The sequence below is a fragment of the Nasonia vitripennis genome, chromosome 4, assembly GCF_009193385.2.
Source record: "Nasonia vitripennis strain AsymCx chromosome 4, Nvit_psr_1.1, whole genome shotgun sequence".
Taxonomy (NCBI): Eukaryota; Metazoa; Arthropoda; class Insecta; order Hymenoptera; family Pteromalidae; genus Nasonia; species Nasonia vitripennis.
In genome coordinates this window covers 24,345,169-24,370,311 of record NC_045760.1, presented here as the reverse complement: position 1 = coordinate 24,370,311, position 25,143 = coordinate 24,345,169, and the positions used below count along the sequence as shown (strand labels likewise).

Below are 25,143 nucleotides of genomic sequence, written 5' to 3'. Positions count from 1 at the left end.
GGAATCTCCTTTAAGACATCATTAATATACAGGATAAATAGTAGCGGTCCTAATATCGTTCCTTGCGGGACTCCTGTGTTAACTAAAGTTCTATCACTTTCATTACCGTCTATTTTGACTACTTGATATCTGTCATTTAGATAGCTGGAAAGGAGATCCAACGCTTGACCCCTGATTCCAATACGATATAATTTGGCCAGTAGTATACTGTGGTCAACAGTATCAAAAGCCTTCGCCAGGTCAAGAAAGGTTATTATCGTAGGCTTACTCTTATCGATATTATTATATAATACATTGGTTAGGTAGTTCAGAGCATCCTTCGTACCAATTCCTCTCATAAAACCAAATTGTTGCTTAGAAATTATATTACTCTTTTCTACTACGACGCTGTGCCTCCCAACACAGGTGCGCAACACCTAGAGCCTCGCATGCACTAGGATTTTTCTAAACGTAGGATTTGACCGCGATCATCACGTTTGGGAGAACGCTAGGGAGAGGGGAAAATGATCACACACAATGGTTAAGTTTTATTGCACATGTATTTCGCCCAGCCCTTCCCTACAACACGGTGGCTGTAGTGCCTCCCGCGCACAGTTTAGCCACGCAGGGCTTACGCTGGGACGCTCAAACACGAGCCACGCTCGTGCAGCAGACTGCTGGCCACAGGCCCAGGTTCAGTCCGCTGACGGCTGACGCTCTCTCTCTCTCTCTCTCTCTCTCTCTCTCTCTCTCTCTCTCTCTCTCTCTCTCTTTCTCTCTGGCGCGCGGGCTATGCCTCCTGCTTGTGGCAAGCCCGACCTGCTGCAGCCGCGCAGCTATAGGGTTTTCTCTTGCGCTGTCTCTATCTCACGCACACGCGTCTCCTCGCACTGTTCTCTCTCTCTCTCTCTCTCTCTCTCTCTCTCTCTTTCTCTCTCTCTCTCTCTCTAATACTTTCTTACTCGCTCTCTCCCTGGTGGACGTCCGTCGGTGCTCCCGCCGGCGCCTCCCTGACTCTCGTGGACCTGGTGACGGCTAGCTTCCTCGGCTCTCCCACGCCAAGGCTGCTGGTTGCTCTGGTCCTCCGGACAATGATGGCGGACTGGCTAGCTTCCTTCCTCTCGTGCAGATGGTTGCTGGCTCGTCCGGGTGTCGGCACTTGCTCGTGCCAACGCGCTGCACCTATGACTCTCTCACACTCTCGCATACTCGCACAACCTCGGGAGACTCTCCCAATTCTCCTCGTAACAGAGGAGGCCACGTATCTCTCTCGCACGTCGACGTACTCCGTCGACAGTCGTGAGAGAACTCCCCGATTTCCCGCTCTTTCTCGCGCTCACTCTCCACTCGCGCTCGTCGGGCCCGCGCATCTTCCTTTCGCGCCTGATTGGCTGGCAGTCCGCGCGGATAGCGAGTCGCACATCGGCGCCCGCTGATTGGCTCGCGACATGCGGAGGACCAATCAGCGCGCGCGCCGTCGAGGCTCACTCTCGCGCCAACGATGCTCACTCTCGCGCTAACGTGGACGGTTAGCCGGCCCGTTCCTCGAACTCTAGGTCAGGCTGGCACCGACAACAACAATCCAACTCGATTGTTTCTTCCGCCCACTCAGAGCTTGGCCGCATCGAACGAGATTCCTCGTATCGACGCGGCTGCGACGTTTGCAACGTCGCACTACAAAATCATTTATTCTATTATACATAATTCGCTCAAGAATTTTTGCAACATTAGATATAAGAGAGATAGGTCGATAACACCGGCATACAAAATAAAAAAAGTTGTCTGCGCGAGAAATCAGACCTATCTATCTTTATGTTTTTCGGGTCGCTGAATTTGAATATAAGGTCAGTTAGGCCCCATCACGTCAGGGTCAAGGTCAGTTGGAGGTCAAATTAAGAAGAAAAGGTTTAAAAAATTAAAATGCCATATATTTATGTTTTTTTGGTCGCAGAATCTGAGTCTGGGGTCAGTTTTACCCGATCACGTCAGGTTCAAGGTCAGTTCGAGGTCAAACTGAGAAGAAATGGTTAAAAGAAATAAAAATGCCATACATTTATGTTTTTTTGGTCGCAGAATCTGAATCTGTGGTCAGTTTTACCCGATCACGTCAGGTTCAAGGTCAGTTCGAGGTCAAATTGGGAAGTAACAGTTAAAAAAATTAAAATGCTATATATTCATGTTTTTTTTGGTCGCTGAATCCAAATCCGGAATCAGTTTGGCCCCATCACGTCAGGGTCAAGGTCAGTTCAAGGTCAAACTGAGAAGAAACAGTTTAAACCGATTAAAATGTCATATCAAAACTTTCCTAAAATGGAAAAAGATACCGAAAAATTGTAAAAAATCTTATTTAATCACTTATATAATATATATATATATATATATATATATATATATATATATATATATATATATATATATATATATATATAAAAAACATAATATCTTCCTTGTGTACAGAGAAAAGTTGCTTTCGTTTATATTTTTTTCTTATTTTGTTTGCCGGTGTAATTCGTGATCTTATGTTTTTCGCCTGATATATAAATCGGCACTACTTTAGCACTCTTTAGAGCATCAGGCCATACCGCTTTTTCAATACACTTATTGAAAATATGGGTCAGAGGACCTGCTATATGATTACATAGCAATTTTAAAGTCTTGGTATTTATCTTATCAAATCCCCCATTTTTCAGTTTTAGCGTATTGATTATACTTATTATTTCAGCCATACTGGTTGGCTTTAAGAAAATCGACATAGGATTCATGTCAGGTAGCCTAAGTTCTGCGTTAACAGGTTTCACGATATTTGCACTTAATTTTCTCCCAATTTCGCAGAAGAAAGTATTCATGTTTTGAGCTATTTCGACTTTGTCTGTAATTTTCCTATCATTAACCTTTATATCATTTATGGCATCATTAGATTTTTTAACTTTACCGATTTTTGTATTTATTATTTCCCATAGTTTTTTTTGGTTGTTGTAATTATTCTGCACTAGATTCAATTCATATTTCATTTTGGCATCGGTAATTACCTTATTCAAGATTTTAGAATAGATTTTATATTGTATTTTAAGCTGTTTATTCTACACATCTAGTTGCCACAAATTATACAAAAATTCTTTGGTTTCACATGATCTTATTATTGCGTCGGTAATCCAGTTTTTTCTACCATTTTGTCTATTAGCCTTTTTTGTTGTTTTTGACGATTCTACGCATTGCTTGATTTCATTTAACAATTTTTCTACAGCCAAGTTTGGATCAGGTATCGAACTAATTTCATCCCAGTTTCTTGAATTAGCGTTATTTATTATCTTTTTGTAGTTTAAGAAAACATACGGTTCTTTAGTTACTGTCTTTAGCTTATTTACAGCTATGATAATCGGGTAATGATCTGTTAGATCATGCTTAAGCTTGTATGTGGCTGTGTTAATGTTGTGAGATTTAATGAAAATGTTGTCGATACATGATCCTTTAGCTCTACCGATAGCTGGCTTTGTAATACCAACAAAACCCTGAATAAATCCCTTATCAAGGAAGTTACATAGAAAATCTTGGCTATAATGATCACAGTCTAGCAGGTCAATATTAAAATCACCTATGACTAAGTGATTCTTTACATTTTTTTTTTAAATTAAGTATTTATTAAGATCTAGTATAAATTCTGTTTTCGGTATCCCATGTGACCTATACATGGCTGATATTTCAAGACCACTTTTTCATTTAAGGTTATTCTAGTATTTATTATTTTAATTCTCCCTGCTTCAATGACTTTGGTATTTTGGACTAGATTGCTATTGACAAAAACAAAGACTCCATCATTCCTGTTTATCCTACTTTCGTTATAATAAGTTTTATATTCATAATCTGAACCATTCAGTTGATAGAAATTATAATTAACTTGCTCAAAAGCTTCTGAACATATCATAATCGCTGGTTTGATAGCTAAACTTTCTATTAAAATTTTCAGCTTATCAAAATTTGCATTCATACTACGAATGTTTACATGCATGATAAAGTCCTTCTTATTGTTTATAGCTTTGTTAAAATTTTCAATATTACCGCATGTCCGTTCTTTTTGCATCGATTCATTTTGAAACCTATCCAAATAATCAAAAATATTCATTTTTACCTATTTCTTGATCTTGTTTTTATCACTCTTGTTGGCTGGTGACAATGCAGAGGATTGCGGTTTTAGATGGTTCAGTGGAATTTGTGGATCACGTCTTGTGATTGGTCTTCTGTTGTGTTCAGTTTCTGGCTTTGTTTTGTTGCGTGGAGTGTCATTTTCCTGTTGTTCACTATCTACGACATTATTAGCCTCTATGGATACTTTACGCCTGTTTGCCAATTCTATGCTGTGATAGATCGATTCAGTTTCAGGTAGAGTAGGTTTTATCGGGTAATCAATAGAGTCAATATATCTGTCAATTTTCTTTTTCAAGATGCTGCACAAGTTAGAGTCATAAGTATGATGTTTCGTGTCTAACTTTGACTTGTATTTTGTGTTACTATAGTGACAGTTAATGCACTTAGCATAATCTTTATCACAATTACACGTATTATTCTTCCCGGAACATTTCAAACACAGAAACTCATTTTGGCATTTCCTGGCACTGTGTCCAAATCTACCGCACTTGAAACATGGGCAAACGTTAACCAAATCATAGGCTTTGCATTGCTGATATCCAACAAAAACTTTGTTATTATTTTCTTTTATATGCTTGTAGATGTCAGCTGGGACTTCCATTATGACCGTACTCAAGCTATTATAATTATTCTTATACATGTGTAGGACTTGTCCTCCCTTTTCAAAATAACTGAAGTTCCTTTCGTTTATGTCCTTTTCAATATCCTTGATGTCCACATTTGCGTGATTATCTATACCTACTATCTTAATTTTCGGGTTGTTGAGTTCATTTTTCATGACATCACATTGATCCTCTAGTTTTTCCTTTAGTACTGTCTCTGTCAATACCGCACTATTCTCATTAAGACAGCTTATAATGACTTCTTCATTTTTATTTACGTAGATGATCTTTGTTTGGATGTTTTTTTTTCAGCTGTTAGACATTCAATAACTGACTTCATAACATCTATATTACTGTTGTTGTTTTTTCTTACGGATATTTTAGGAATTTTTTTATGGATTGGTCTAGAGTACTTCATGGCATCTGAGTATGTAAGGACATTGTTGTCAGTTTTACTTCTGGTGTTTTGTAATTTTTCTTTTAGAAGGTCATTTTTCTCAGTTAATTCACTAACTAATCTCCTTAACAGCATGTTTTCCGTTTTCAGCAGTTCAAGATCACTTTCATCTATGGAATCAGTTTCTTGCAAGTCTTGAGTCTTGTTACTAGTTTCTGCCAGAAGGTCATTCCTCACATCTTCTAATTTTTTTAGTTTAATCTGTGCAATTAAAAGTGATGCTGACTCACTCAGGACATCCTCATCAATTTTTGAGGTTATGTTCCAATCACTGTGTTCAGAGCATACTATAAGGTTATTACCAATGAATTTAAAGTTTTCATTCTTGTTCTTAAGGCAGCTAAGGTGATATGCCTCATCACAGATCACGCACACTGCGGTTGTTGCAGGTTTTTGTTTGCAACATGCAAAATTACCGCGACACTTGTCAGGAGGCTGGTTTCGGCCCGGCGCCATTTTGGCATATATGCTATTGAACTATGATGATAATGAACTATGATATTAAACTATTGACAAGATTGCATTAATTCGTAAAACGCGCAGCTACTGTAATGTCGTTATAATTCGGTTTTCGTTATACAAGACAGATAACTCAATTGTCTTTAATTATCTTAACTTAGAGATCCATTATTTGCTGCGTAAAATATAAGATACTAAACTATTAAAAAGACAGCATTAGTTCGTAAAAACGCGCTGCGACTGTAATGTCGTTATAATCCAGACTTGTTATACAAGATAGATATCCTAATAGTCTTTTGATTATCTTGCCTACTAATGTCGTAATTTGTTGCGTAAAATATTTCTTACTGAACTATCGAAAAGACTGCATTGATTTGTAATAACTTGCAGCTACTGTATTGTCGTTATAATCCGATTTTTGATACACAAGATTTATAACTGAATTGTCTAGTAACTATCTTTACTACGATAGCCATGATTTGTTGCGTGAAATATATTTTACTGAACTCTTGTAAAGACTGCATTAATTCGTAAAAATGCGCAGCTACTGTAATGTCATTATAATCCGGTTTTAGTTACACGAGATAGATAATCCAATTGTCTATTAATTATTTTGTCTGCTAAAGTCATGATTGGCTACGTAAAATATTTTTATTATTATTCAAAAGACTGTATTAATTTGTGAAAACTCGCACCTACTGCAATGTCTTTATAATCCCGTTTTTGATACACAAGATTTATAACTGAATTGTCTAAAAGTTATTTTGAATACGAAAGCTATGATTTGCTGCATATAATATTTTTTCCTTAACAATTAAAAAGACTTAATTAATTTGTTATAACGCGCAGCTACTGTAGTGTCGTTATAATCTGGTCTTGTTAAACAAGATAGATAACCCAATTGTCTATTAATTATATTGTCTACTAAAATCATGATTGACACTTCCCGCAAACGTGACAGGCGTTGAAAGTAGCGGTAGATTTTGCACTGCTGTTCCTGCGATATAAGCGTATCCACTTTTAAACATTCGCATACATTCGTCTCTTTGTATTTCTTGAAAATAGCTAATCTCTCCATCAATCACTCTTGAAACATGCGAGTGCATCCCACAGTGAGTAATGTGTCGTATAATCTTTATTGAACATTGGATTACATGTGTTTTAGTGAATTTGTTTATTTGAAGTAATTGTATATATTGTTTAGTGACGTTCAATTCAGGAATTTCTATATCGCAATCTCCCACTTCCAATAGTGATACAGTTGTTAAATTCGTCAATTGCTCTCCACAATCGAATCCTGTTAACGGATGCCCTGAGTTTAGTCTGATTATCCAGGTCATCAGATTTATAAGAATTATTGCCTTGTTATTAAATGCCATCTGAAACACAAAACCGAATTTTTCTTGTTCTCCCCTCGTCTGGATTGAGTAGGATGTGTGTGTCTGAATTGTTTGTTTGTGGTATTTAAAATATTTTTCTTTTCGTGTATTTATTCCCTTATACTGGTACGGGAGGGAGATTAGATTCTAATATCGATAGAGGTCGACGACTTATGTAAAATCGATCAAATATTTCTTCGATAGGAACTTCAACTTCTCCTGCACGAGTTCCCATGTTTGACGGAAATTCTGTCATACTTCATCTGATTCCTGCTTTGATACTTCTTACTTACTACAAAACACAGAACTGCTATAACTATACCGGATAATAGTCCGATTACTATTGTTATCGTTAGAATGATGATAAATGCTTTATTCCTGAATTCTTCTTCAAATTCTTTAGGCAAATCGAGATTAGTGACTCTTGACTTTAGTTCCCAGAAGGAGTGAGCGACTGTCCAATCAGTCTCCATGGTTTTATTAATTTTGATTGTTTTTAATTCAGCTATTATCTCTGCAATTGATACGTTTCCCCCAATTTCCAAAATCACTTGAGGGAATATTATTGGTTGCATGTGATTCTGAGTGTGAATGCCAGAAGATAATTAATAGTTTCCCGCGTTAACCATGCATCCTTGTTTTATTCTTAAAATTCCGGTTGCATTGATCTTTAATTGTTCTTGGCGTTTTTTGCAATAGATCTGTAATTCCATCCGTTCATCGAGAGAATATATCCACCCTTGATTTTTCTCAGTGTTAATCCAATAAGGTAAATTCATATCTACATACTGGATATCGCATTTACTATAATCAATATCATAAGGATGATATAACAGAGTGAATTCGTAACTTCTGTTCTCGATTTCTGATCGAATAGATTGATCTGGTTGACATAACTTTTTTCCAAATGCATTGATACACTTCTCATATTGGTTTTCTGTTAAAGCTTAGGTAGCTTTTTGCGAAACTCCAAATAATGATGATCGAGATTTTACATATAAAGTGGCTATGTTTCCGTCAAGAAGTCTCTTTGGAATAGGTAATGATTTTACTTTATATAACACATAAGAATCTTTTGATATCAATGGAAATGTCATGCTAATTAATAATCATCATAACTCAGAAGTCCAGGATATATTTAAATTATTATATTAGTAAATTTTTTTTCTGTAAAATTTTTCTTAAAGACAAATTTTTTGTTTTCATTTCTTTTGATTATATTTTCTTCTTAAACTTAGTCTCTTTAAATATAGATTTTAATAATTATCTTTCTACTACTTTCTTTTTTTTTTGTTTTGAAATTTTATCTCGTTTGTTTTATCGATTAACGCTAATACTGTAATTATACATTATGTCAATTGGAATAGAATAAAATAGAATCGTACTTTTATACTTGAACTATATTTAACACATATCATCTAATTAATTTAGACTTAAGTCTTTTCTGGTTCAATGTATGATATTGTTCGGGCCATTTGAATTTGGCGCGTCGACTTACCCGTAGCACCGAGTTCGCGTAGGCCCTCCGCGTGACCGTCAGGACAGCGTGAGGACGTGCGCGAAACGTTTCGCGACGAGAGTGGCACTGCCACTACCGCGAGAAAGGATTAAAACTGGAGCGCACCCCCGGTTCGCCCTCTTTCTGGTTCCGGCTACTCTCATGAGAAGAAGCTCGCCCGCGTGCACCATCTCGAGTCGCGAACCACGTTTTTCACACACTCCCGAACCATCGATCTACAACACTCCAATTGTTTATTAAGATCCGCGTTTTTCTTTACACTCACACCTGTACTCACACTTCTGCAGCAATAAAACCTCCAATTCCGTTTAAATTTAAACGACAGTGTACAAAGTGCTTTGCCCATCTCTCTCCACGTCCCCATCGGTTAACCGAGCCTAAGCCGAGCCAAATTTCATCACGACCGCGAATATCCAATTATCTTTCAGTTCAAGTATATCTACGACTAAATAGGGACCTTCGTACTGATCTTTTAGCTTATGAATGTTTCCTCCTTTAAGTAGCCAAATATAATCGCCAACCTTAAAATCTTGTGGATTCGCACTTCCGTCATAATAGTATTTTGCACGCCACTTGGCTGCTATTAGTTTTTCTCGCGCAATTTCTTGAATGTTATTCAACCTTGTTGTTAATTCGATAATATAATCGGCATATGTCGGAAAGCTGTCCTCTGTTTCAAGTGGGTCGCTCGATGGTGAGCGAGCCTGCCTCCCGAAGACTAAATCGTATGGAGTGTGTTGTGTCGCTTCGTGTACGGACGTATTATATAAATTGCGTTCAAGTCCCCGTAATATTATGATAAAATGTCGTTTGTTACTTTTCGGCATTATTCTTAATTCTCCCGCAGTCAATTCGTGTAACCGCGGTACTTCTTTACGACTCTCTAGAAGTCGTGCTCCTTTATCGCAGGGCTGATGCATGGAAGATAAAAAATATAAATAATTATCCTTGCGCATCGACAGCTGTTCTCGGGTTTCAGCAAACATTTTGCCATAACTTATAGAACGCTTTCGTGTATTCAGATTTATAATGGGATCGCCAACTTCATGATTAATCAAAGTTTCTTGATCTTGATCACTGACATTATGTGTGCCAATATCATCGAGATTAATTGTTTCTAACGCGCTTTGATTGTTAACAAGTAACTCATAAGATTTTTCGTTCGTTCGTGTATCGGCGTGTTTCTCGACAGTCTTGTTAGTAGCTACGCTATTATTTTCTTCCGATCTCTCCTTCCCCCTAAGTTCCTTAGTCCTTTTAATAACATTGGAAGATTTTTTCGGTTTTCCCTGTAATCAGGCCCACTTAATTTGCCTGCGCGCGTACGCGTCACTCGTCCTGGTGTAACTTCCGTGGCTGCTGGCTCTAGGGGTGATTGATTCTCATTTTCGACTTGAGGTTCTGTATGAGTTCCTGTGCATTCGCGAATAGGCATTACTGATTCCGTATTCTGTTCGATTGGATTTCGAGAGAGTGCGTCAGCATTAAGATTGATTTGGCCTGGTTTGTAGACGATTTCAAAATTATAGTCCGACAATTTAGGCGTCCATCGTGTTGCATGTGAATCGGGATCTCGAGAGTCTTTACACCAACATAGTCGTAATGGTCTATGCAAACGACGAATTTCGTACCTAATAAATAGTGTCTGAAATGGCGGATGCCAAAAACCATAGCCAAGGCTTCTCTCGAATACGTATCGTACCGAGTTTCTGCGTTATTCAACACTCGCGAAGCATGTGCAATTGGGCGATCTTGGCCTATCGTGCCTTGAAAAAGCACTGCTCCGATGCAAGTCAGACTAGCGTCGGTGGTGAGTATAATAGGTTTCGAGAAGTCGCGAAAAATTAATACAGGCTCTTTACATAATTTCTCTCGTAGTATATCGAAAGCTTTTTGTGCCTTCTCATTCCACTCGAAGGGTACATTTTGTTTGAGTAGATTGCTTAATGGTTTAGCTATTTTTGGAAATCGGTCGATAAATCTTTGATAATAACCAGCTAGTCCTAAAAATTGTCGTATGTTTTTAACAGTTTTCGGTCGCGGAAATTTCCTTACTGCTTCTACCTTCTCAGGATCGGGGCAGATTCCTTGATTGCTTATCAAATGTCCTAAGAAACTTACTTCAGTGCGGAGGAAATCACATTTATCGAGTGATAATTTAAAATTGGCGGGAATTTTTCGTTATGCTCTTCTACGGTTTTTGCATAAATAATGATATCATCGATATCATCAAGATATACGCAAACATCGAGTGGTCCTGAATCTAATTCTCGTAAGTCTTCAAGTGAGATAGTGAGCGCGTTTACGGGTTTCTCTTCTTCTTTCATAGGTGTGTTATATATGATTCTGTTGATGCATCGCATGAACGTAGCAGGCATAGAAGTTAACCCTTGTAGGCATACGTTCCATTCATAGAAACCGGCGTTCATTACGGTGAAGGCTGTTTTGTGACGATCTTCGCGGTGCAATGGAATTTGATAATAGCCCGAGGCGAGATCTAAAACTGTAAAATATGTTGAGCCTCCGAGTTGATCAAAAATATCTTGAATGTTCGGGAGAGGATAGTTGTCAGTTATAGTAACCTCGTTTAATTTTCGATAATCTAAAACTATTCTGTATCTTGTATTGCCGTGACTATCATCTTTTTTTCTTAAACACCAAAGCGGACTATTATAATCGGAATTCGATGGTGAAATAAGTTCGCCGTCCAAAAATTCTTTAATTTTTTTCATAATTGGACCTCTGTGTGCTCTAGGAGGAAGGTACGTTTTAACATTTACGGGTTGATTATCTATAGTCGGAATGCGATGCTGAATTATATGTGTAATAGTGAGTTTTTCCCCGGGTAAATGAAATTGTTCGTGATAGGTGTCAACAAGCATTTCAATAGCTTCTCGTTCATTCGGTTTAAGATAGTCGAGGCGTAGCAGTCAGTGTTTTGACTCTCTCACAGCGGGGTACTTCGGCCGCTTTGGGGCTTATGAGCATGACAGAGTGATAGGCTCCTTCTACTTTCTCGAGGACTGGGATGCTCGATATTACGCAGAGTCCGCGCACTTCATGATTTTGTTCACCGTAGGGATTCTGACAATCGTTTAAAAGTTCTTCTATTCTTTCACATTCATACAAATATTGGTCGGTCTCTTCTGAATTTTGTCCTGGTAGAATACAATGTTGATTGTCATTTTTCTTATCAGTAGCCGGGATTATATTTCCTAATGGTTTACTCATTGCTTGAAAATTATATAATTCCGAATTTTCGTCCCTTTTGATTAAATTCTGGAATTTATTTGGCTTAGTTTTTGCAAAAATGTCGGCAAAATCTTCAGAATTATTAAATAATGGTGATATTTTTTCAATTTTTCTCTTTACTTATATCGATTTCGGAATCGCACTTTTACTTATTGTATTTTTCTTACGAATTTTAGTTATCGATTTTCTAATTACACTATCGCTGTTACTTCCTGAACTTGGCGAGTCAGGTTTAAATTTGTAAACTTACTCAAGATTTTTATCCAGAAAACTAACACTTTTCTTCGGCGCGATTTTATTTGAAAAGTTCATAATGGGCACTGTTCTTTCTCCATCTGGCAGGCGTCCCATCAAGTGTGTCACGATAGGTTGCGTGACGTCGGTTAACTCGAATTCTCCGCACGCCTCGTCTCGCCTTCCGATCTCAGAATTCTTTGTCATATTCGTATTTTCTTTTATTTTTGCCAAATTACATGATTTCGAGTCATCGCGATCTTTATCATTTATTTGTTCAATGCAAACATATACACTTTCATTATTTTTATTAAAGTAGTCCCTTTCAATGTCATGATTATCTTCAATAATTAGTCCTTGACCTCTGTGGCGTAGAGGTATTAGTGCACTAAATTCTAAACTATCATTTTTCTTATTTTCATTAATTTTACAATAATTCACTGTATCAATATTTTTATTTAACTTTTGCGTATCATTATTTTGACAGTCGACTACACTGCGTTAGACTTTTTCGCTTTCTTCGTTAATTATTTCATTTTGTAAGATATAATCATTTTTCATAACTGTATATGCTTGATTTTCCCGAAATTTCGCATTAGTTGACGAGACCCTCATTTTTTCTTTATAAATTAATGATCGCTTTATGCCTTGGAATTTATCCTCTTTGATTCTATGCATTATTGTCATTGCTCTATCGAACGAGTAATCGATGCCTTCCACAGGAAAAACGTTTGGATCTTTCTCTTTTCTATACAATCGCTCACTTATTCTATCATATTTATTCATGATCTCCGTTACACTGTCACTCTCGCGAATATTTTCCAGGGGCCGTATTCTATAAGCCAGTTACGAGAGTGAGAGCTGGTGAGAGCGAGATAGGGTGTCACTCTCACCAGTCACCGCTAGATGGTGATTGTGCCTTTATTGGAGCGAATGACGAGAGAGTCAATGTTTTTGACATGGAATGGTTTTTAAAAACCGTATGAAGATGCATTTAAAAATACACATTATTTAAAAAAAAGGGTAAATAACCACAATAAAAAGAAATAAAGAATAACATTAAAGATTTTTTTAATATTAAGGTCGATTTATTTTTAAATTGGGCATGACAAGCAATGATACTGAAGGTACAGTGTGCTCAACATTTAATTTTGATTCAGAATATTTTAAACATTATTCTAATTAATGGATAATACTTTTTATTCAAGTTGTAAGTTCTTCACCATCTGACAGAAGAGCATCTACTGGTCTCATCACCCTGAAATAAGCAGCAATCAAGCGTGGAGAAATTCCAATGGAAATTTGACAAGAAGTGCGAGGTGGAGTGGTACGTCTTGATATGGAAGATCACCGCCATGAAGAATATGTTCCTCCAAAATCTAAGGTTGTAGCCTTTACTAGTAAAGGCCAAATACTTGGTAGGTAAGAGCTTATCTTATTTAATGTTTTTGTCTTAATTGAATTTTTGCTTTGCTAATAAATACAACATTACATGGTTATTATACCTGTTGCAGTCCTTCTCCGGCTACTGTTGGAATGACAATTCGTGGTACAGAATAAGTTATAAAAGTGTATGATTGTATAATAATTAAAAAAATAATAAATCAACATAAATATTAAAAAGATCTTTATTATTTTTCCTTATTACTCTTATTATGATTATTTATCATTTTTTAAAATAAAATAATATGTATTTTTAAATGCATTTTTATACGGTTTTCAAAAACCATTCCATGTCAAAAACATCGACTCTCTTGTCATTCGCTCCAATCTGAGTTACCATCTAGCGGTGACTGGTGAGAGTGACATCCTATCTCACTCTCACCAGCTCTCACTCTCGTAAATGCTTATAGAATACGGCTCCAGTTTTCTATCTTCGTCATAATCGGCAGCAATATCCTCTTCGCTCTCGGATAATTTTTCACTTAAATTTTCAATTCTCGCCGCTTCGGATTTTGATTTATTTATTAATCCTTCTATTTTTTCGCGGAATTTTGGTCGGATTATTTGTATTATTATTTGTATTATATTTTGTGTACTAGTAAGGAAAATAAGGTTATTAATCAATCATGGAGTTAGGGACTGACGAACAGGTCGCACAAAGAGGCGATTCTCCGTTTTAAAAAGGATTGTTGATAACGAGTAAGTCGCTACTCAGCGATTCTTTACTCGCGGAAGGATTGTGAAAACGAAAGCAAGTCGCTACTCAGCGATTCTTTGCTTGCGGAGGAATTGTGAAAGGCTTGCGCAAAATAAAATATTGTGTTAAATGATCACTTTCTTAGTTTCTACACGATTTTAATTTCCACTTTCACGAGTTTTTGTTTAATAATTACTCAAAAATGTCTGAATTTTTCGCGTTTCAAAATTTTTCCCAGCTGCGATGCACCAAAAAATTATAAGTAAACAACCTGTTACGTCCTAAGCTATTGAAAGCTGTCACCGGACAGTAACTCTAAGGGTTATTTTGCTTTCATAAGCACGGACGAGGACAAAGCTTCAGAGCGCGAAGCTGAGCGCCGTCGGTGCTTGACTACTTTCGCGATCTGTTTAATAGAACAGATAGTAGCCGCCGGAAAATTGCACTGTTTTCGTTACACGCACTGATTTTAGTTAAACTCTTTAACGTTGATTCTGTAAACTTCCGAGAAATTTGTGGTAAGGACGTTACTCTAATTGTAATATCGTTATCGCGAATATGTTGGGCTAATTGAGTCTCTAATTATGAGAGAGAAAGAGAGAAGTGCGCGATAGAGGCATGCAGCCTATTTAATTAAAATCACTTACCTTTTCCTTTATCTCTGCGACGGGCCTGCTCTGCTTCCAACACGTCTTCTCAGCGGCTTTGGCTCAGCTTCCGAAGCGGATGGTTTCGATTGGAACGGGGCGTCGGGAGTCAGGAGCTTTCGAATTAAATGTGCACTCGCGATGTAACTTTTAATACAGTTTATTCAATTTGCCACAAAATTTAAAGTCTTTAAACAGTCAGAAATTTTCTAAGTCTCGATACACCGAAATAATTCTAAGTCTCGATACACTGGACCGAACTCGGGCAGAGATGCGCGTGGCGATGATTTTTCGAGCGGACTGAGAACGTGAGGACCTGTTGCTGGGCTCTTTTATGCCCTCGTAGCAGAGGCGATATCCGATTTTTCGTCTCCTCGGCGGGGTGAATGTTTGGCCAATTAGGAGGCCTAGATGCAGCTTCTTGCCTTATTTGGAGCTTTTTATGCATGTGACGTTGCAGAGAGGGCCAATCAGAAAACCAGAGTAAAAATCCTCTCCTCTAGTATACCGAGTCCCCTCGTGCTCTTCTCCGGTCAAACTCGCCTCTGATTTACCTTCCTTATCTGCAGGCTCATAGAAGCTTCCTCTGTGCATTTTGCGCCGACTTGCGCGGTGTCCTCTTTGGCGGCTCCTCGAGCTTCCAGCGCGCGTGACTTATGTGTCACTTGCCGGTAGTGTTGCGCGTTCCGCGGCCTCTGTTCATTGCACGTGCATCGTTTGCGCGGTTCATGATGTACGGTAGATCTCTTTTTTCTCTCTACTTGCGTCTGCTGTGTTCCTGCCGTTATGCCGAGATGTGTGCGTGCATATTGGTGTGCTTCGCTTAGCTTTGAGCCTCCGCTGTAGAACTCCAATGTATGTGTGCGTATCGGCGTGTCTCGCTTGATCTCTCGCCGTGGAGTCGTAAGGTGTGCGTGCATATTGGTGTGCCTCGCTTAGCTTTGAGCCTCCGCTGTAGAACTGCAATGTATCTGTGTGTATCGGTGTGTCTCGCTTGGCTACTTGCCGTAGTGTCGTACTGTGTGTGTGCATATCGGTGTTCTATTTTATCCTTATTGTTTTACGCGAATCTACTATTATTGATTTTCTTAATTGATTTTACTTCGACTTGTCATGATTGGCTACGTAAAATATTTTTCACTAAACAATTGAAAAGACTGGATTGATTTGTAATAACTTGCAGCTACTGTAATGTCGTTATAATCCCGTTTTTGATACACAAGATTTATAACTGAATTGTCTGAAAACTATTTTGAATACGAGAGCTATGATTTGCTGCGTATAATATTTTTCACTGAACAATTAAAAAGGCTTAATTAATTTGCAAAAACGCGCAGCTACAGTAATGTCGTTATAACCCGTCGCTTAATAATTTTACGATGAAATAAAAAGAATAATTATTTAATGATAATTTTTCACTTTTCAATATCTGCTTTATTATTACTGATGTGTTTCACTAAATTTGAAAGATGTTATAAGTTTATTTGACATTGTTATTAATTTTTATCAAATCAAACAATTTACATTAGGAACTATCAACCGACGGGTTTATCAAGTATGTTTATAGTAGTGTAGAATACCGCCAGTAAATTAACAATGACGTTAGGAAAACAGTGAAATTATAAATTGTATTAAAGAATAATTTGATAAATTTATTCCAAATACGTAATTGCCATTTAACTATTTGATTTTCTATATTTTTTTACCATAGTTTGTCACTTATATAAATAATTATTCAAATGAATTATATCATCATCGAATAAAAATTAATAGTAAATAAAAACCAGTTTATACTTGCCTACCTTTTACCTTTTGAGAAAGGTTTTATTTTAAAGATTTTACGAATTTTTTAAGGGTAATCAATAGTTATAATAAAAACTATGCTCTCGATAGATATATTACATTATACCTCACTAACTTAAAAGAGAATCATCAAACTGTTGTTAAAATAGTGAGTATTAGTTTTAGTTCAAAAGCAACTGTCAAATAAGATTTGTAAAATAAATAGATGTACACGCTGAAATCTATCTCCACAGCAATACCTACAACCAGTATCCACACATACCTCATAAACTACGGAGTGATAAGTGACCCCCGAAACCCTTGAGTAATGAGTTTCTGCTACAAATTCCCATGAAACTCTTGCACGTATCAGTAGGCATGTCCAGTCTTAATAAGCCGTCGTACAGTACTTTTCAGAAGTCAGGACCCAGAATATTGAGCCCTGTACGACTCTTGCTGTCAGTTGTTTTCGTCGCATTCCATCAGTCGTCTTATATGTTAGATAACGGTCTCATAAGTAGTCTGTAACAACTCGCATGAGGTACGCAGGAAGGTTATTTCCAGAGTCTCCAGAATATTCGCCCACCTCGCAGAGTTAAAAGCGTTCCGTAAGTCTAGTGTTGCCAGGAGTACCAGAGGTGTAGCTCTATGACATATGTCATTTGTTTTGTCTACAATCTGTAGTACGTATGTTATTGCTCCAATAGTGGTGTGTCCTCGTCGAAATCCGAGCTGTCGGTCTGAGAGGTCGCCAGTTTTCCCGGTGTATTATGGAGGCTCAGAGGCCTATAAGAGGACGAGTCAGATGGGTCCCCCTTACCTTTACTAATGAGGACCAACCGCGCCTCCTTCCAAGGACTAGCAAACACTCCTGCCATCATGTAGCCATTATATAGCTGCAGCAACGCATCAGATCGTTCAACCACGATGATCCGCAGCAGCTCACTAGGCACGTCATCAAGTCCTGGAGCTTTCCGAGGCTTTAGCTTGGCCGCAGCACTCTCAAGCTCCACCGCCGTAAAAAGTGGACATTCCGTTACGCTGTCCTCGTTCGTATTGTCAGTTCTGTCTGAGTTCTGGGTGAGTAGGAAAGAGACCATCAACGATCCTATATATTTTATCAGCGTCATTTGTCTCTGGGGGATTTTAGGCTCCAATTTTGTGGGTCATAATCTTGTAGCCGCCCCCCCCCCCCCCTGAACTTAATTCTACATCATCTTCCAGTCGTCTCCAACACTGTCTTTTACTGTTTTTTTAGTCGATAGCATTCTCTTCTGATGTTAGCAATCTTTTGCGTCCACCAGTAGGTTTGCCGTTTGTTGCGTCTGTATCGTTTCTGTGGCATTGTAGCCTCGCAGATGCACTGCAGATATCTCTTTATGTCCTTAGTTTTCCGCTCAGCCGCTTCTTGGTCCGTCTGCCATTGTATCAATTTTAAAGTATTTAACGCCTCGTGTGCTACTGGATGACCGTTTCCTGCGTCCTTAGGGGGTGTGCAGCCGACTTCGGTCTGCATGCTCTACAGGAATAGCAATCCTGAGGTGCCTAAGCAAGCAGGGCAGTACAAAGGTCGCCTCCTGTGCGACTGGAGGATTGTCTCCAGCGACCTTAGGGTGGGAGCTGTAGACTTCGGTCTGTACGCTCTACAGAAATAGCAATTTTAAGGAGACTGAGCTTGTTGTGCGATGAGAAGGTCTGATCGCCATCTTTCTTGGCCGCTCATGCCCTGCTTAGTCTCTTGGACAGGGCCCTTAAACCTGAGCAGAGAGGGTACAGCTCAAAAACTAGATTCCTGACGCTTCCAGGCTGCTGAATAGTACAGGGGCCCAGGTCCGTCTAACCAACTGGACCTGGCTGCCCTATCAGCCGGCGAAAATCTTCTTGGCCGTAGTAGAGCCGGATGGCGCCCGGATTTGTGTCCTTCTGCGGTCAGGGGCAAGGGGCTTGCTGAGGCTACCATGACTAGTGAGAGATATCCCACGATGGGAGACGAGTCATGGGATAATGCGTGGAGCGGGAGAGTGGTATGAGGGCTTAGGCTTTGTACATGTGTAGAGGAGTTTGAGAGAAGAAAAAAAAATGGAAGTAAATTAAAACAAGAATACGCTAAATGCACCGAAACCATCGACACCGGGGACCCCAACCCCCAAACCAGCTGAGCAAGGTGATACCTTCAGTGGTCTGAAGAGCATTATCACCGAAATGAATGAGTACACTAAAGGCAAGACAAACGTACACGGTCCGATTGAAACAGGTCTCGCGAAGGCATTGAAATAGCTGAAGAAGATAGAGAAAAAAGGTATGTACCTATTAAAGGTAGCAGAGCTTCGTCTGAGAGAAAATTCTTTGTTAACACAAACGAACAATTAGGAGAGTTTGGCAAGTGAGGCCAGTGCGAGAAGCGCAGGCACTAATTCGTCAACTCAGCAAATGACAGAATACAAGCAGTACAGGCAGAAAGCAACAAAGGAACGTAAGGAAGAAGAGGAATACACTATAAATCTGGAAAAGAAAGTAGATGACTTAATCGGGGATTGTCAGTCCACACCAAGGAGCATAGAAGACATCGCAAAACGGGCCTAAAAACTCAAAGTTTTGGTGACTCAGTTAAAGGAGATGCACAAAGTGGGAGATAATGAGGGTAAAAGTTACGAACATAGCGTCGAATATTATGAATATTATCACGAGGTATAGGAAAAAGCGAGGAGCAACAGAGAAATTGACCATGCTGCTGGTAGCTACACATGCCCAGTATACCGAGCGGCAGTAAAGAAGTTGAAGAAACGAAGATAATGAAGATAGTGCAGGATTTACTTAACCAGTACGTTCATGAGACGGAGGTCGACGTAGCCATTATATGTGAACCATACAGGGCTCTGGACGAGACATCGTGGGAAACAGACGACACTGGCAGAGCAGCGATCTAGGCATGTGGAAACGTGGCAATCCAGGAATAAATGTTGACCAGCGAGGAAGGATTTGTTCGTGCAAAGATATCAGGAATACACGTATACAGCTGTTATGCTTCGCCTAACGCACCGATCAAACAGTTCGAGCGGCAGTTAGATCGACTCGTGCAGGATATTGCGGGAAGATATCCAGTAATTATCGCAGGCGATTTTAACGCATGGGCCGTAGAGTGGGGCAGTCAAAGGACTAACCAAAGAGGACGAGTACTGCTAGAAGCATCTTCTCTCTTGGACTTGGTGTTAGTTAATCAGGGTAGCACTAAAACCTTTAGAAGCGGAGACGCAGGATCTATTGTAGACCTGACCTTTGTTAGTAGTTGCCTTATTGGCTCAATTGACAAGTGGACCGTGAGTGAACACTACATATATAGTGATCACCAGGCCATAATAATGGAGGTAAGAAAATCAGAGCAGAGACCCAGCGCGAGTACAAGAACCAACAGAGTCGGTTGGAAAATGAAGGATTATGATAAGGAGATGTTCTTACTGGCACTGGAAGAATTGCAACTCTCGGGAACGGTAAACAGCAAGGTAGAACAGATGATGGGTAATATCACACGAGCCTATGACGCAGCTATGCCGATAAGAGTGCCCAATTGTAGACGACCACCAGTATATTGGTGAGACAAAGAGGTTGAGAGTACGCGCAGCGAGTGTCACTGGACCAGAAGAAGAGAACAACGGACAAGAAAGAAATACTATAAAACTGAAAGAGGCCAGGAAATAGTAGATGCCTGCGAAAAAGAAATAAACTACTCGAGGTAGAAGGGAGGAAAAAAGAAGTACTGTGCTATAGTTACATTGGATGTCAAAAATGCATTTAATTCGGCTAAATGGAGTGAAATACACGAAGCACTCCCGATATATTCAAACTTGATTCTGTGAGGATTGACAGATATCCATCAAACTTTGTAAAATGATGAATATATACAGTACGGAGGGCAACTATTTCATAATTTATCGCAATTTTGTTTTAACTATTTATTATAGCAAATCAGTTTCTTTTGTCATTTGCTTTTATTCTGGTGCAAAATCTGGATTTGAATTGACTATAGGGTTTCTTAATAAAAATAGGAAAGAATCCTCCCCTTATTAATAAACGTGTTACTTTCGTGTGTTCGACCCCAGCCTTGGTGACGCGAACGTACTTCTGGATCTTTTGACACACGTCTGCAACACGAGCTGCGAGATGAGTCAGCGATTAGAGTCCACAGAGACGTACTACGATGCATACCATGCGCTTGTATCGTAGACGTTAGCTCAATGGTTAGAGCTCTGGCTTGTTAATCTCGGGATCCACGGTTCAAGCCCGTGCTTACTCTTGTTCACTTTCCGACTTGCCTCCTCTTCGTTCGTTACACGACAAAATATTGAGATTTAATACAATAAGATATAGTCTATACTTGTGGCGCAAGATTCATGTCACAATATGTGACGGTATTTGTGGCTCACATAGGTGCAACATTACTTGCTAAAAGAAGGCTAGAAATCGCTGAGTACTGATTTAAATAAACCAAAAGATCCATAATAACATACATAATATATGTAACTTTATTTCAGTTTTTGAACGAATTGGTAAGAAGCATTTGGCAATAAACGAAAATGTGTGTTTTTCATGGACCCTGCATAGAAATATCTTTTAATATCTTATCTTCTGTATACCACTAGGATCTCTAAAATTGTTGGTATTGATAAATTAATGATTATTAATTAGTATGCAACGTCTCATCACTTTTTTATTAGTGTTTTTAAGTGCTTTATTTGGTATGCTATAATGTTTAAACCATGTTAAATAAATATTTAGTTATATAGATTTATTTCACTGAATTTCAAAAGTAACGGATTTATTTTTAATATTTTGATGTATAACACTATAGCTACCTATTCGTATTAATACAATCAATTTATTTTTAGGTGATAGATTACTCGATATATTGTGTGTAGTATGTGGAGATCGCAGTTCAGGAAAACATTATGGAATTTATAGTTGTGATGGTATGGTTATAATAAACATTATTTATTTGTTTGCAATATAATTGTTTCATTTCTAACCAAGTATAACAGCTTGGAATAATTTGTAATATCATGAAGGAATATGATGTAAGACGACTTGACACTATTTCATTGTGTCACATTAGCTTCGTACGCGGATGATTTCTACATATTTTATACGCGCTTACCACCTGTTATAGTAAAGATATTGTTTGCTGTAGCAAATAAAGTTTTTAGATTTGCTATGAATTTTGGCATTATACTATTTTGCTACAATTGTACAATTTTCAATGACTTAAGAGAGACTTTATATATTTTATTCACGTCTTAACTACAATATAATAGCCATTCTGATAGTTTATTACGATACTAGTGCTGTAAAGTAGTTTCATTCTCATGGGGACAATATCGCCCGAACGAAGCAAAGTAGGTAGTATCGTACGATATTTTATGAAACAACGTGCATAAGCCGAGATTTAGTGAGTGCATTTTTCAAAGTTTCCAAGCAAAATTTCAAAGTAGTACAGACTGCGGTCATTAAAACGCCAGTAGCAATGGTTAAACAGGTGATAGCAAAGCAGAGAATCAAGATAGGATGAGTAGTCCACAGAATACGAGAGGAACAACGAGGGTTACACCAACTAAGATTTAATAAATGTCTAGGTTTTAGGCGAATCGCAAAAAGTGCACAACAACACAAGATCGAAGTAACTGTTGCTACAAATGTAAGAGCAAAGAATATAAAGCAAAAGGCTGCAGCAGTCAACTAAACTGTGCACTCTATCAGTAAAGAGGCGCAGAAGGGAAACTTAACCATGCAGCTGGTAGCCACATATGCCCAGTCCCAGTACAGGACTGCAGTAGACAAGTCAAAGAAGAAAAGAAAATGGAGATAGTTCAGTTAAATCTAAATCACTACGACAGCACAGAACTTACTTATTTAGTAAGTCCGCGAGATAAAGGTAGATATAACCATCACCAGGACATAATAATGGACGTATGAAAATCAGAGCAGAGAATCAGCGTGAGTACAAGGATCAAAGGAGTCAGTTGGAAAACGAATGATTATGATAAGGAGATGTTTCGACTGGCATTGAAAGAATTGCAACTGCTAGGATCCGCAAACAGCAAGGCTACCGGTAACAGGTAATGGAGAATATCACCTGAGCCTATGACGCAGCTATGCCAAGAAGAGTGCACAATTGTAGACGACCGCCAGTGTATTGGTGGGACAAGGATGTTGAAAGTGCACGTAGCGAGTGCCACTGGACCAGAAGACGAGAACAACGGGCGAGGAAGAAGTACTATAAGACTGAAAGAGGCCAGGAAATAGTAGATGCCTGCGAAAAAGAAATAAACGACTCGAAAAGGGCCCTGAAGAGGAAAATCCACGAAAACAAGCGACGATGCCTAAGGGAATTATAGGACAAGGTTGAAGAAGACCCTTGGGGTCGACCGTATAAAATAGTAATGGCAAAGATTAAAGGAAGCTCCGTGCCCACTCGAAGATGCCCGGAACTATTACACCAGATAGTGACCACACTGTTCCCAGGCAACTGGAAGAACCATCTGTTATTGAAAGAGATGTAAACGATGAGGCTATTCCGGCGATCACGATTAAGGAAAGCTAGAAAGTAGAAAGCAACAAGGCCCCAGGGCTGGATGGCATCCCTAATATTGCATTGCAGCATCATGCAATTTACGCCCACCCTGAGGTCTTAGTAGACTTGTACAATTCATGTCTAGAAGAGGAAATATTCCCCGCAAACTGGATGAAACAGCGACTCGTGTTTCTGCCAAAGAAAAAAGCCACCCTATGAATCCACATTATACAGACCGCTCTGCATGCTGGATACCCCAGGCAAGATCTTGGAACACATCTGCGTCAGAATGGACCATTTTATAGGACAAAAAGGTGGATTGATGGAAGATTAATACGACTTTAGAAAGGATTGTTCAACCGTGGATGCAGTTAGCCTAGTGATTGACACTGCGCGAACAGCTATAGAGGGGAATAGGTGAAAAGGAGGGAAAAAGGGGTTCTGCGCCATAGTTAAATTAGACGTCAAAAAGGCATTCATTCTAGTAAAATGGACGAAAATGCACAAGGTACTTGGGAAGCAGGATGTGCCCTTTAATATAAGAAGGATTATGTCCGACTACTTAAAGAACAGAATACTATTATATGACACTGAGGAGCCAGACCTTTGAAGTTACAGGAGGCGTCCCCCATGTACAATGGTGTACTAAGACTGGAACCATCCAAAGAAGCAACAATAGTAGGCTTTGTTGACGATATTGCAATGGTGGAGATTACGAAGCACAAAGAAAAAGTAAATGACATAGTTGGGGAGTCTATCTATATAATACACAAATAAAAAACTGGTTAGTCACAAAACCGAAGCAATCCTTATTTTTGGTAGAAATAAAATAGAGACGATAACACTTATGGTCGCGGTGGGCCAGATGAGATTGTATCGCAACCGACCATCAAGTACCAGGGCCTCACCATCAATGCAAGACTAACATTTAAGCAAGATCTTGAAGTAGTAAGTGATAAAGCAACAAAAGTTGAAGCTACTTTATCGGGGTTGATGCCAAATGGAGGAGGGCCAACGCAAAAGAAAGATTACTTCTAGCCAGTGTAATCACATCAATTATTTTATACGGGGCCTTAATATGGGCGAATGTCATGTTGGTGATAAGTTATACATGAAAGATATCGACAGTGTACAGGAGATGTGCACTAAAGGTCGCATCAGCTTACCGTACGGTATCGAACGAGGCGGTCTGCATCATAGCAGGCATGCCGCCAATTGACCTTTTAGCAACGGAGAGGAAGGATATATTCGATGCAAAAAAAGGATTAGCGAAAATACGCAGAATAAAATCTGGTACTCCGCAAGGGAGCAGACAACGACGGAGTGGCAAAAAAGATGGAATTCCATTGATAAGGGGCAATAGACGCAGCGTCTCATACCAAGAATAGAAAGCTGGATTTGAAAAGGACATGAGGAAGTCAATTACTACCCTACACAGTTATTGATAAGGCATGGGCTTTCGGACGTACCTAACTAAGTTGAGCCCACACTTCCTAATTCGATGCAGAAGAACGTAGGTTTCGCGGTTGAGTCTGTTAAGAGGATGACCGGACCATACTGCACGAAGTAGACGACTGGATGATGCTGCAGGAAGCAGACGGTTAGACGATGCAGAATAAATATGGCGTGTTTGATCTAGAACCCCTACGCGAGACAATTTTCTGGCTTATACCAAATTTTCACTTACTCTTACAGTGAGCTACTATCACTTATACTGGTTACGTTTTCGAGCCGTTTAGCCAGTTATGCTACTTCGGCGCGAGGCCATTACCGCCAAGAATCTTCTCAAGTCATCATGATGACTTTGTCATTGGATAAGTTCGAAGCCAACGACACCGGGGCCTTCAACAGGGCACCCAACATCCCCTCGACATTAAAAGCAGCTAAATATTAACTTCGTTCATGCAGCGATTCACACGAGAGTCGCCATTTTCTTTTAATATAATTAATAAGCGCGCGATTAAGACCGTTAGGCCATCATCGTTTTT

At 39.0% G+C, this 25,143-nt stretch overlaps 1 protein-coding gene across 6 annotated transcripts in view; it reads left to right on the top strand.

The window, feature by feature from the left end:
* The window catches only part of LOC103317603 (nuclear receptor subfamily 2 group E member 1), a 628,264-nt gene that overhangs the window by 107,139 nt on the left and 495,982 nt on the right, over positions 1-25,143 (top strand). For 5 of the 6 annotated variants that reach the window (XM_031928793.1, XM_031928795.1, XM_031928790.1 and 2 more), the window contains exon 2: positions 21,477-21,557. The exons of the other annotated variant lie outside the window; for it this stretch is intronic. In XM_031928793.1, coding sequence (XP_031784653.1) covers positions 21,477-21,557 — 81 coding nt within the window. The remainder of the gene's footprint in view (positions 1-21,476; positions 21,558-25,143) is intronic. 6 annotated transcript variants of the gene reach the window in all.